The 14,237-nt window shown below is 49.0% G+C and overlaps 1 protein-coding gene across 1 annotated transcript in view; it reads right to left on the bottom strand.

Annotated features, from left to right (window-relative positions):
* ABR (ABR activator of RhoGEF and GTPase) overlaps positions 1-8,425 on the bottom strand; it is a 174,690-nt gene extending 166,265 nt beyond the window's left edge. The window contains exon 1 of the mRNA XM_026517793.4: positions 7,143-8,425. Coding sequence (XP_026373578.2) covers positions 7,143-8,163 — 1,021 coding nt within the window. The 5' untranslated portion in view covers positions 8,164-8,425. The remainder of the gene's footprint in view (positions 1-7,142) is intronic.
* Positions 8,426-14,237: the final 5,812 nt, after the last annotated feature.

The raw sequence follows: 14,237 nt of genomic DNA, 5'->3' as shown, positions 1-14,237 counted from the left end.
CCAGCCCTGTGAAGGATACTGTGAGCAAGAAAAAAAGAGGCACAAGCCTGGGGCTGCTCTCAAGCAGCCAAGCTAACCTCTGGGTTGGAAAGCAACACTTCACGGTAAACACATAAAAGGCATTGTGCCTTGCACAGAGCAGGGGTTCAGTCATTTGTACGTTGGGTCAATGAATTAATAGAGGGCACAATAATACGACAATTGTGTGAGTGTGGGTCTCACTCTAAGAACCACAAGATGGGCTGGAGTAGTTGGAAAAGGCTTGTGCCAGAGGCTGCTAGCTGCCTACTCAATATCAATTCCTGCATTTTTCCTTGTAACAGAGCCCCTATTTTATTTGAGGTGGCCATATGCCCAGATAAAATACTACATTTCCCAGCTTCCCTTGTAGCTAGAGGTGGCTAATGCAATCTACACAGAAATTGTTAGGAGAGGCTACCAGGAAAGTGCCTTAAAAGGCAGACCAACAGCTGCCACTCACTCATGTGTCCTTCCTCCCTTTCTTCTAATTCTCATCTGAAACATGAGCGTGATGGCTGGATTCCCAGCAGCTATTTTGGACCACAAGGCAACCCTGAGAGAGAAAAGCATGAATACAAAAGAAGCCCAAATTCCTGATGATCATGGAGTCACCATATTCTCCATGGACTGCTTGCTTGTGGCATTCTTTTACTTGAAAAGGAAATAAACTTCTATCTTGCTTAAACTGTTTTTTGGGTTTTGTCATATGCAGCAAACCCATATCTTAACACAAGTTTCTACAGAAAGCCAGGCTTTCAAGGAAGGGTTGGCTTTGTGACTGGGTGGGAGGGGATGGAAAGGCATCTCAAATGCCAGAAAGAGCAAAGGAAAAGACACTGGCAGGAATGAGCATTGGCCGAAAGCAAGTGGGTAGAGAGTAGGAAATAAAGAGAAGCCAGATGACGGTTTTGTAGATGTCAGGGAAAACAGGGATTGACTGGGGAAGGAGCAGGGACCACAAAGGAACCAGAGAGCTTGGGGTGCCAGGGGAGCTCTGTCGGATGGATGTCCAACTCTTGGTTCCAGCTCGGGTCATGATCTCGGGGTTGTGAGATTGAGCCCCATGGCATGGCGGGATCTGTGCTCATCTGGGAGTCTGTTTCTCTCCCTTTCCCTCTCCCTATGCCCGTCCCCCCACGCACGCTTTCCCTCTTTCTCTCCAAAATAAATAGATAAATCTTTAAAAAAAGAAAGAAAAAAAGGAAGAAGAAAGCTTGTCTCCCTCCAAAGGAGCAAAACACCTGTAGACCTGGAGGGAATAAGAAAGGAGGGAAAGAAACAGAAGAAGAGGCTGGGGGAACTTCATTACATGAAGAGACAGGAGTGTGAGCTGTGGCCTGAACTTAGAGCAATACCACCACCACCAAGCTTTATTAAACGCTTATGTGCCTGACCCTGGGCTATGCACTCTCCACACACTTATCTCATTTATGCTTCACAGCACGTCTACGACACAGTCCTATCATCACCCACATCTGGCAGACAAGGAACCTGGGGCTTAGAGAGAGTCAGTAACTTACCCAATGTAAGCCTCACAACCCCGTAAGCTGGTTCCCAACAGCTCCGTTTTTCAGATGAGGAATATGTCTGTACCATTATTTCAAAGCCAGGAAAATATGTCAAGATCCTGATTTTCAAACATAAAGATCCAGAACCAAGTATAGAGTCCATTGCTTTGTGAATACTCTCTTAACCAGAAGAAAACCAAATAGACGAGGAAAAGTTTGGAGCCTTGGTTGTGTTTACTATGTGTAGAGGAGGAAGGACTTGTTCAGCGAACCCACCCATACTCCCTGGCTGGCTGGTCCAGGGCTCTTGAGGTGAGATAGTGCCGAGAGGGTGGGGGTGAGGGGTGGAGGGAAGCAAGCACTGAGAAACCAAGCACACAGTGACGCAATGTCAGCTCCGGTGACAAATGAATCACAGCCAACCAGCGGCTCATGTGTCTCAGATAGTGTTTTAATATCTCTCTGCACCAGGGAACGGAAAAAAAATTACTCTAGCCCAGCTAAGGCTGAAAACTCAATACTTGAACTAAGTTATTCAGATATATCCACTGAACACAAGGAATTCTTCCTGGAGCTAAAATCTCATTAGTCACTGGCGGGGAAGGGGAAAAACCCATCAGGTTACAAATGATTTAGGTAATATGAGCACCTCAGGAAGTGCACTTCCCATGCAGATTAAAAATAAAAAAATCTCCTTTAGCAGCATGGCAGAATCTGATGGCAGGGCCTCCCAAGTACAGAAATCTAGAATTCTACAGCTGGCCCAGGACAGCACTAAAGGCTGGAAGTTAAAGAGTGTGGTCTTTGTAAGACTGACCTGAGTTCAAGCTGATTCCATCACAAGCTGCTAGAGACTGGTACATTTCTTTACCTCTCCTAGCCTCAGCACCTTACCTATAAACTGGCACTAGTAATCTCCACCCCTTTGGATGGCTGGGAGGCTAAAGGAGGTGGTCTACTGCTCCTATCACGAAGACTTTGACAGAATTTATGTCTTTAGAGTGCTCTGCTTCAAATCTAGGAAAGAAAAGGCCACAGGACAATGGAAAGAGCTTCGTCCTGGTTCATGGGCCCAGCCTTGAGAGTCATTAAGTGTGTGACCTTGAAAGGTCTCCAGGGCTCTGTCTGGAGAGGGGCAGGAGGAGACCTACTCTAAGATCTCTTCCTCTTCTAGACTCTCGGATGTCACTAAGAATCAGATGCACAGTCCTTAGTCATTCCTTTCAGGATGTACCACATTACCTGATGCAAAGCTGTTTCTTTATCTAAAAACATACAGTTTCTACCCCAGGAGCCAAAGGGTTCGTGAGAATCATAAAGGCAGGTCACTGACTTTTGCGCTCCTGGGCCTTAACACAGACCTGGCATGAAGTAAGACCTCGATAAATTCTTGTTGAGTGGAACAGATGAATAAACAAATGAATGGATTTCAAGGGCCAGTCAAAACAGAGACCTCTTGCCCTCCACCAAGCAGAGTTTAAGGCAAGAAGAAAATGCGGCCAACTTAAAATACTAATGATATTTACTTGGTCATCTGAACTACAACCAGAATATCAGATGAATAGTTTGCCAGTCAAGAGGATGCCTGACGTTGAAAAGCCACCTTTGGGCTTTGTTAGAAGAGTGTACTTTGGTGCACAAGGAGTACAGATATGACACAGGGGATGCCACAGGCTACAGCAGGGATGCAGAAGCCTCGAGAAGGACACGTCATCCAACCTCTGTGGCAGGAGGGGCATGGGAGCATGTCACCATGAAAGAGAAAATACCAGGCCTCTGCATGTGGGCATGGAGCTCTGCCTGCCCAAGACCGCCCCACGAGGGGAGATCTAAAATCCAGCAGGTGGTCTGTTCCCCTGCAAGGCCAAGGCCACCAAGGAGCGACATGGGTGGGTAGCAGCCCTGATGGTTGATCCCAGCAGCAGATGGACTGGGATCTGCTGGGACTTTAGCGATGAAGAAAATAATAATAATAATGCACACAGGGGTGCCTGGGTGGCTCAGTCGATTAAGTGTCTGCCTTTGGCTCAGGTCATGATCCCAAGGGTCCTGGGACTGAGTCCCAAGTCGGACTCCCTGCTCAGCAGAGAGCTATTTCTCCCTCTCCCTCTGCTGCTCCCACTGCTTGTGCTCTCTCTCTCTTGCTCTCTCTCTCTGTGTCAAACAAATAAATAATAAAATATTTTTTAAAAAAGATAAAAAAAAAAAAAAGAACTGGCATTCTAACTTATACTCACGTTTGGCTACTATGTGTAGAAAGAGATCCAAATGTGTCTTTTTATGGGAATCTACCTCTTATAAGAGAATATGGTCCTTTTCCAAGGAGGGGCACAGCTTTGCCTCTGGGTCTTTTTATGTGGCTCTCCTGTGGCTCTCTCTCCTTATGATCTTGAGACTGAACAGCCCAATAAAACCCAACATTCAATTGAGGATCTCTGAATACAAATAATGGGCATGATTGCTGGTGAAGAAGGAGAAACATGAGGGCCAAGCCAGCAAGAGAGCCTCTTAGCCAAGACTTGGCCCCGGGTTCTGCCTTGCTGCCAGAAGTTTCTAGAAAGAGCCAGAGCCAAGCAGGAAAAAAAACACATGCATCATAGAAAACCAAACCATCTGTGATTCAGAATGGTCTGGGAATGAGAATCTTTGAAGCATCAACTCAAAGAAAATGACCTGTAGTCATGGTTAGTTAACACTGTGGGTGCCTACTATGTGTCAAGACGTGTTCAAAGCCCTTTAGAAACAAAATCCCATTTATTACTCATATCAACGGTATGATGTAAGCAGTGGTGTTTATTAGTCTCATTTTACAGATGAGGAAACGGAGACAGAGAAAATTCAAATAACTTCTCCCAAGTACACACGAACAGTCTAGCTTCAAAGCTCATAGCCTTTATCAGCATTTTCAAACCTTTTTGTCCAATCCACAGCAAGAAATACATTCTACATCAGGACCCAATATACACTCACACATAATTGAAACAAAGTTTTAAAACAGAAAATACTCACCATTACCCAGAGCAATTCATTCCCATGTTTTCTCTTCTATTCCATCCTATTAAAAAATATATCATTGAGCCTGGGTGGTTCAGTCAGTTAAGCATCTGCCTTCAGCTCAGGTCATGGTCCCAGGATCCTGGGATCAAGTCCTGCATCGGGCGCCCTGCTCAGCGGGGAGTCTGCTTCTCTCTCTGTCCCTTTCTCCTTGTGTATGTGCCCAAGCGCTCTTTCTCTCAAACTTAAGTAAAATATTTAAAAAATATATCACTCAACAAATATTTATGGAATACCTAACATGTGTTCGACACTGTTCTAGGCTTTGGGATTATGTCAGTGGATGAAAAAGATAAAAAATCCTTGCCCTCTTGGATTTTACAGGAGAGAGAGTGGATAAGATCAACACGCAAAATCGTAGCATCTGAAGCAGTAATTAGGTGAGTGCTATGGAGAAAAATAAAGCAGGCATGGCCAAGAGTGGCCAAGGAGAGCCTCTCAATGCTTTCATTCCCCGCTACACTGATTTCAGTGGGCTGTCACCCACCAGGTGAGAAGCCCTGCCCTTACTCCATCCATTCTAGTGATTCTCTGTAGTCTGACGGCTCTTTCTCCTAGACCGTGTGCACATGCACACATGTACGTGATTGTGTGCACATGTGTATACGTGCATAGGCACACGTGTGTACGTGTGTGCACGCATGTACACATACGCATGTTCACCCCCAGTCACTTCCTCACTGGGGAGGTTGTGGAGGCAGGGCCCCAACAAACAGCTGTCCAAGGGTTTCATCCACAAGCCTGCCCTGCAGAGGGGTCCTGGAGAGAGGCCTAAAATTACAGCCCAGGCACCACTAGCCAAAGCCACCAAGTGCCAAACCTGTGACTGGGCCAGAGTCTTCCATCCAGAGGAAGGAAAATCTTTTTATCATTGGTCCACCCAGAGCAGGCACCTTTTGTAATTCATTACACCAGAAGGAATGCTAATTCCTAATCTGCATCAAGATGCTCTTTGTGCTAGAATGCCCTTAGGGAGAGAAGAGAGAGCGCATGAAATAAAAATAACCCCCTGGGGAAAATCCAGCACATTGAGCATACCTGAAGGGGTGATTGATGTGGGTCTCCAGGAAGACGGGATTGGAGCCAACTCTGGAGCAGCTCTGGGCCGCTGGGGTAGCTGCCATACAGTATTTGGAACTTGGCACTAGAGTGAAATCTTCAGACTCTTCCCTTAAGTTAAAGGGGCACATAAAAATGTTACTAGCATGGGCAGCAAAAACATTACCTATGGGAAAAGCGGCCAATCTCGGCTAATGAATAAGTGTAATTGATCACAACGGATGACTTGATGGACCTTCCAAATGTGCTTTTAGCAAAGTGGACAGTTTTTCATTCAAATGCAAACTCACCCAGATAAGATCTAATAATGGAGATTTTGGAACAATCCCAGCATCAGTGATTTCTTTTTTTTTTTTTTTCTCCTTCACTGAGCAGGAAGGCATCTTAAGTTCCTGATCAAGGCTTGACTCAACTAGACATCAATTTATGCTTTCCCTATGACTGAGGAGACCCTGACGGTTCCAGGGGCAGCAAAGGAGCAGTCACAGGCCATCCTCACATCCCTATCTGTCCTTTCCTCCTCAGCCCCATCCCCACTCCCTGACTTATGAGGAGTTCGGTGGCTGGGAGACATTCAGTTCAGTGCAGTCATCCATTTATTCAAGAAATATTTAGTGAGCACTTACTACGTGCAAGGCACCATACTGACTGCCACAAGGGGATTCGAAGATGGCTAGGACCAGATCCTGCCCTCAAAATAGAGGGCAGATGTCAGGGGAACAACAAATGACAGAAACCCCAAGTGGAGTCTCAACTCACGTCAACAAGCACTTAATCTTTCTGATCTTCAGTTTTCTCCTTCGTCAAATGAAGACATTGCATTAGACATGATCTCTGGGCACCAGGCCAGCTTGAAAACTATGATTCTATGCCCTCCCCTTCCACTCAGGCTCCTGGAAGCTGACAGGTCAGGTGCAGCCTTCTAGGAAAGGGGGAGCCAGCAAAGGGAGGGGGCAGTGAGGATTATGTACCTTTCCCGGAGTAAGAGGATGTTTCAGTTTGGCCAGAACACAAGATACAGGCTGGGAAAGATGAGAGAAAAGTTCGTAGAATTACGTGCAAGATTTAAACTTTCACAAAAAGGAATCTGGGGGAAATGGGGAGCTGTTGTAGTTTGTGCAGGGAAAGGTACTACCATGTGCTGCAAAGGAATCTTACCGACCTGTGGAAGATGAGTTGGAGGGAAGGAGGGCGGTGATGTTACCATAGTCAGAGCATAAGGGCTGAGGATTCCTCCCATGGTCTAGCCAAGCACACCATTCCATCACCCCCTGGCGTCGCCATACTGCTTATTTTCATAAACTCGCCCAAGGCGAAATCATGTTGCACAATCTTTTTTTTTTTTTCCTTCCCAGTTCTACAAGTGGTTTCAAGGTAAACAGATACATTTTATCTCCCTTCTTCCCAAGCGCCTTACGTTAAACAGGACCAACAAAGTATGCCAGGGAGGGGTCCCGGAAGGGGCCAGAAGCCCCCGGGATGCGCGAGGGGTGCGCCTACCTGCAGAGAAGCCGTCCTCGTGGTCCGAGCTGTTGTGGCTGCAGTCACTGCCCCTCTCCGGAGAGCTGTGGCTGGGCGAGTCCCGCTCCGGCACCCGCAGGAACCTCTTACGCCGCCACGGCGGGAGGTGCTCGCGAGCCCCGCGCCGGGGGTGCTCCTCCGTGGCCAGGGGCGAGCTCCGCCCGTCCTTGGCCTCCTCCTCCAGCTGCTCCAGGTCGCGGCTCCGGCGCTGCTGCCGCCGGCCCCCGGGGATCAGGTGCATCCAGCGATGGGGGCTGCCCGCCCGCGCCGGCTTTTCGGCCTCATCGCGGGCCCCGAACCGGCAGGGGGCCACGAGTAAGTGACCGAGAACGAATTTCTCGTTCAAATCCACCATCTCGAAGTCGTGGTCACTGCTGTTGTCCCCATCATCTGCGACCGAAGCGTCCGGCTCGCCCTCCTCCGAGCCCCGCCCCGCGCGGGTCCCGGAGGACAACTCCTCTCCCTGGGCGCTGGGGACTGTGTCATCGTGGCCGGGGGGCGCGCGGTCCTCCTGGAGCCTGAAGAGGAGGCGAGGCTGCAGCAGCTGCTGGTGGATGGCGGCGGTCAAGCTGAGCACCGCGCCCCCGGCCCCCGCCGGCCCGGGCCGGATGGGAAGGTCCGGGCACGCGTAGGGGGCAGTCTCGGCCTTCGCCGCCACCTCCGGGTCCGGTCGCCAGGGGCCTGGGTGGTCTCCGCCGCCGCCCGCGGCGCCCTCCTTCTCGCGCGGCGCCGGCTCCTCTGCCCTAGCTCCCCGGCTGTCGCCGTCTCCGCCCTCCAAGCGCCCGCAGCCCAGGTCCCGCTTCTCCCCGGCCAGGGCCGCCTGCAGGTAGGAGACTTTGAACTTCTCCTCAGCCAACACCTGTTGCAGCCGCTTCAGGTTGAGTTTGCAGCGCTCCAGCTCCCGCTCCATGTCCAGCACCGAGTCCAGCCGCATGACTGGTGCCTCCTCCCCGGGGAACTCGTCCTGCCAGTGGCGCTCAAAGTCCCGAGGGTCCCACATGGCGGCCGCCCCTTCGGGCCTCCCGGACCCGGCTCCGCCGCGCGCAGGAGGCTGGGGTCGCGCCGGCCTTTTCCCGGAAGCTCGCGCTGGAGCAGTCGCCTGCCCTTCACTTCGGCCCCAGAATAGGAGAAAAAATAAAAGTTTTTCCCCTTCCGCCCTTGTGCCTTTTTTTTCCCCTTCTTCTGGGTTTCGCCTCCCTGACGTAAGCGGCCACCCGCGGTGGAGGCGGGCGTCTGGGGGCCCTGGGCCCGCCCCGGGCAGGAGCGCCGAGCTGGCGGTCTGCAGCTCCCGCCGCCCGGCCAGGCGCCCCGCGGGCTCGGGGCTGCGGGAGAGCCGCGGGGGGGGGGGGGGGGCGGAGCCTCGGTGGCGCCCGGCCCGGCCCCTGCCGGCGCCCCTCGGAGCGGCGCCCGCGACACTCGGAGCTGACCGCGGTAGGCCGGGCTCGCACCTTGCCCGCCGCCTCGGCGGCGCCGCTCCCGCAGCCGCGCGCTGTCCGCGCTGGCTCCCTGCATCCGAGCGCGGGGCCGCGCGGCCGGGGGAGGCGGGAGCCCCGGTGAGGGAGCGCGCGGGGGCGCCCCGGGCTCCCAGCCAAGCTCCCGCCGCCCGGCTCTCCGCAGCCTCGTCTGCCCAGAGCCAGCGCGGCGCCTTGGGGCGGGAAGGAGAAGGTGGGGGAAAGGCGAGGTGGCGCGGCTGCGAGGGCAGGTGTCAAAGGGAGCGGTTTGCTGACCCGGGGGGTTATCCTCACCCAGGTTTATTCAGCGCCTTGAACTAACGTGTCCAAGATCACAGAGCTATTTAATCCAAACTGGGGAGTGAACTTTGGGTTTTGCACTCTCTCCAATGCTCGCTAGAGCTTTTCCGGGGGAGAAATGGGCAAGGGTGACAGTTCCAAGTGGCTCTGCTAGAGGCCCCTGTGACTTAAAAGCTGAGAGTACTCCCGCCTGACTGAATCAAACCATGGCGGCAGGAGCCTTAGACACTTGGGCATCTAAGAACGCCCTTCATTCCACCTCCTCTGTGGCCTCACACAACTCCACTAGGGAGGAAAGGAAAGGAGGAGCTGGGGACACTTGCCTGGGCACTCGCGGTGGAGTGGATGGGGGGCTCCCGCTTCGCTTCCGCTCTGCACGTGGCTGCAAAGCACTTTGTCCTTCCTCTTTCCAGGGTTTCGGGTGAGGCCAGTGTCTGCAGAGAGAGGTCCTGATAAACTGTCTCGTGCTTGCTGCAACGGGGGACCTTACTGGTGATTCACGTTTCCTTCATTTTAAGGATGAGGAAATTGATATTCTAAAAGACTAAGTGACTTGGCAGCTGGAAATTCTTCCTGCCCTTTGGGGCCCGTTGCTAAGTTCAGCAACCCTTTCCCTCTAGCCACCTACCTCTCACCTGAACTGCCTGAACAGGCTGTCCTACTCCCACTCTTCAATCCCTTTCAACCCATCCCTCAAGGCTGGCTATTGGGAGGATACCAGGAAGATATTTTTTGGCCACAAATGAGAGTGCTTTTGCTCAAAACCCTTCAGTGGCTCCTCATTACCTACCGGATGGTGCCTAGACTCTGCAGGACACAGGAGGTCCTCCCACACATGGTTGCCGCCCACCTCTCTGCCTTCCTCCTTATGCTTTAGAATTATCAACTCTTCTGTCCTCAAAGACGTCTCCCTCTTTACGAGTGACTTTTCCTCCTGCTTGGAACTCCCATCCTTACACACAGGCATAACTCCCTGCTGCCTTGGGGATTCCAACGCTTTTAAGACTCAGCTAAGGGATCTCCCCCTCTGAGAAGATTTTTCTGACCCCTCCCCTCCCCCTCACGGCACCACTGCATCTCCTCTACGTCTTTATCTTTGCCCTTGCTCCAATTTATTATAACTATTAGTGACATCTTTTGTTTCCTCTACTTTTAGAGCCCTCAAGGGTAGGGTTTGTGTCTGTTCCACTTTTGTATTCTTGCTGCTTCTTGCAGACCCTGGTAGAGAAATAACTGATCATTGCTGAATGAAAGAAAGGAATGAATGAATGAGCAGGCAGATGAATGAATCTCCACCTTGTGGCTCCTGCTGAGCTTCTCCAGTTGTGAATCACTCCAGACTAGGAGCAGATGTGCTTCCCACAGAGGCTTCTCAACTCTGGAATTTCCTTCCTTGACAAAGTCTGTGTTTACTCATTTTCCCAATATCCTTTCTTCCTTCTCTCTCTCTCTTAAAAAAAAATTGATGTGCTAGTGGCATGATTCATCATAGTGTTTGTCTTGTGCCAAACCGAAGGAATGGATATGTTTTAAAATACATTGAGTATTCCCCACTTTGTATGACTTCTCAGTCCTTCACCTATTTCCTCAAGCTGCTTTCTCTCCCACCTTAGCTTCATGTTCTCTCCCTACCTCTGGAGGGGCTGCCACAATCTCTTTTGTCCACTTGGAAGGACTGAGGAGCTCCCAGCGCCTACAGACAGCCGGTGCAGGGGTATTCCATCAAATAGAGTCCGCAAGCATCTTGGCCTCTGTTAGAATTTCAGAATGGGAGAGAAATGCAGCATAGCAAGGATGGATGACCCCAGTCAACAACATATTGATTGGAAGATGTTTCGATATGTACATTTAAATGCACAAAGTAAAAAAAACCCTGTAAGTTACTACTAGCATCAATTTCTGAATTTGTAAATTCCCTAGGAGGATAGTTTCAACTCTGTCCTTTAATTAAAACAGCGGTATGATTCCCTTTTGGTCTAAGGAAGTTGTTACTAATACCACTAATTTTTTCCACGAGGACCAATATAGCTGGAAATGCCAGCATACATCTTCTGTAAACAGATCCCAGGAGGAACCTTCATTGTCTCCAGCTGGTGGATAGTTCAGCTTTATTACCTGGCTTTGGGTCATCATGGGGGCAGGGGGAGAGTGGCTGACATTTATTGAGTCCATACTTCTAGTTGCCATACATCTTTGATCTCATCTAATTCCTCACAACAACCCTGTAAAGAAGGTATTATTGTTGCTACTTCAGAGAGAGAGAGAGAGAGAGAGAGAGAGAGAGAAATAAAAGATTAAAGGGGTTAGAAGTCACACAGCTAGTCTGCTGGATTCTAAAGCCCAGTAGATTTGCAAGGGCTTGGTCCAGGTGCATCTGTCATTATCGTTCATTCATTCAGCAAATATCTACTGAGCCCCTGTAGGGACGTCTGGGTGATGCAGTCCGTTAAGCATCCGAATCTTGGTTTTGGCTTAAGTCATGATCTTGGGGTCATGAGATCAAGCCTGGCATGGAGCTCTGCATTCAGCGGGGAGTCTGCTTAAGACTCTCTCTCCTCTCCCTCTGCCCCTCCCCACCTACCCCTTCACTCTAAAATAAATAAATAAATAAATCTTTTAAAAAATATATTTATTGAGCATCTGTTAGGTGCCAGGGTCTGGCAAATAAAGTTTAAACTTTGTAACCTGGCATATAAGACTTCATAATGGATCCTCTGACCCCTAGCCTACTTTTCCAATCCCATTTCCTGAATTTTTTCTTCCACTTGCTGCACGCATTCAGTCCCTTAATCAGAGTCCCCCTATAAGCAGATACCTTTTGGGTCCCGTGCCATCTCCCTTTGGCCCATCTCAGATTTCTGCTGCAGCTGCAGTGGACACTTCCCATGGGCTGCTGTGGTTTCACCTCAAGCACCCCCCACACATACGATTCTCCCACTTTCTGCCCCGGGTTTTGTTTTGTTTTTGTTTTTTTCCAAAGTCACAAAGCTCTCAAGGGCATCCCAGATGGAAGCTTCTAAGGGGGATGTTAATATCCCCAGGGGCATCCCAGGGATGCTGGAAATGGGAGCTGCTTAATAAATGCCCCAGGAGGAGCCTGTCTTTGGAGGGCATTTCTGAGGTATACTTACTCTACATGGTTACTTAGTGGTCCAACAGGGATGAGCCCCAGTGGTTCATAATGAGCTCTCTATTGACTTTCCCTTCTTGTGTGTCTCCCTCACTTCACCTTTCTGGGATAATCTCCTGACTAAAATATTTGCACCAGGTCCTTGTGTCCTTCCCTGCTTTCCCTTTCTGTTCTCCCCACTAAGACACCCTCCAACCTCCCCATGCCCTCTCTGATACAACCACACCAGGTGCTCCACCATTCCCCCAGTTACTCCTTGGTCTCTCGTGTCTTCTTTCGCCAGGCTGCTTTCTCCTCTACCTGGTGAGATCCTTTCTCATCCATCAAAGCCCAGCTCACCTGTGACTTTCTCTCTAAAGCCTTCCGTTCCTGGGTCTAGTTAGACATGCTGATCTGCAAAGGGATTTCCCTTGGTTCCAGCACTGGTCGCACCACACTGTAGTTAATTCCATGGCTCCTTGAGGAAACCCTGGTTCTAGCCGCTGGAACTTCTTCCAACAGCCACGGTACCTGTGCTAGGCCAGAGCCTAGCACACGTCTGCTGAGGAATGATAAATGATGAATGAATGAGTGATTAGTACTCCACCTGGACCCTTGAACCTCTACCCTGTGCCATCTTTTTTTTTTTTAAGATTTTTATTTTTAAGTAATCTCTATACCCAACATAGGACTGGAACTCACAACCCTGAGTCACATGCTCTACGACTGAGCCAGGCAGGAGCCCCTAAGATATTCCCTCTTGCTCTTTTGCAGTCAATCCCTCTTCCTGGCTCCCAGTCCCAAATGACGATAGTTTTCGATCATTTCTGTCACTATAGTTTTGCCTTTTCTGGAATCTTCTATGAATGAATGTGGTTTGCGGTGTTCAGCTGAGTGCTGAAACTTAGCATAATGTTTTGGAGTCTCATCTGGGTTAGGTGTATTTATATGTCATTCCTCCCTTCCCTCTCCCGTCAGGATTGCGAATAGGCATTCTAATGTACTTTATCAATTTCAACCTCTGTCCTAAGTGCTGTGACAGAAGTATTATCACCATTTGCAGATAAATGGATTATGGTTTGATGAGATTAAGAGAATTGATAAAGTTCAGATCATTCCTTCCTTTTTACTGCTGAGTCATATTCCATACTATGAACACACCCCTATTTGTTCGTCCATGTTCCAGTTGATGGACATTTGGGTTGTCTTTGTGTGGACATACATATTCATTTCTCTCAGGAAAAAAAAAAAAAAAAGCCCCATACAGGAATAGGATTGTTTGGTTGAATGACAACTCTATGTTTAACTTGATAAGAGTTTGCTTCCAAAAGTGGCTGTACCATTTTCCGCTACCACCCGCAACGGATGAGGGTCCCATTGCTCTGCATCCTCTGCAACACTTAGTATTGTCAGTCTTTTCATTTTAGCCATTTTAGTTTATATTGCCTTGGTGACCAGTGATATGTAGCATCTTTTCATGTGCTTGTTGGCCATTCATACATGTTCTTTTTCTTGCGAAGTGTCTGTACATATCTTTTTGTTCATTTTACATTAGATGTTTGTCTTCTTATAACTGAGTTGTAATAGTTCTTTATATTTTTTATTTCAGCCTTTTCTCAGATGTATTTTGCAAATAATTGTCTCCTAGTCTGTGGCTTGCCTTTTCATTTTTTTCCATGAACATTTTTTTTTATTTTGATGAAGTACAGTTTATTATTTTTTTACAGTTTATATTAAATTGCATAGTTTATATATATGTATATAAAATGTACGGTTTATAAATTTTTTTGCACTTTTCAGTCCCGTTAAAGAAATCTTTGCCTAGGGGCGCCTGGGTGACTCAGATGGTTAAGCATCTGCCTTCAGCTCAGGTCATGATCTCCAGGTCCTGAGATTGAGCCCCACATCGGGTCCCGGCTCAGTGGTGAGTCTGCTTCTCCCTCTGCCTCTCCCCTGGCTTGTGCTCTCTCTGTCTCTGTCTCTCTCAAATGAATAAATAAAATCTTAAAAAAAAAAAAAAAAAGAAAGAAAGAAATCTTTGCCTAACCCAACGTCACAGAGATTTCTCCGATGTTTTCTTCTAGAAGTTTAGTAGTGTTAGGGCTAGTGTTTCAGTCTCGAATCCACTTTTAGTTAATTTAGGGGTGCAATAGAGGGTCAGGGCAGAGGCTGTATCTTTCCATGTGGATATCCAATTGTTGCAGCTCCATTTAG

Source organism: Ursus arctos, unplaced genomic scaffold (assembly GCF_023065955.2).
Source record: "Ursus arctos isolate Adak ecotype North America unplaced genomic scaffold, UrsArc2.0 scaffold_24, whole genome shotgun sequence".
Taxonomy (NCBI): Eukaryota; Metazoa; Chordata; class Mammalia; order Carnivora; family Ursidae; genus Ursus; species Ursus arctos.
Note: the sequence above shows the minus strand (reverse complement) of the source record. Positions and strands in the feature narration are given on the sequence as shown.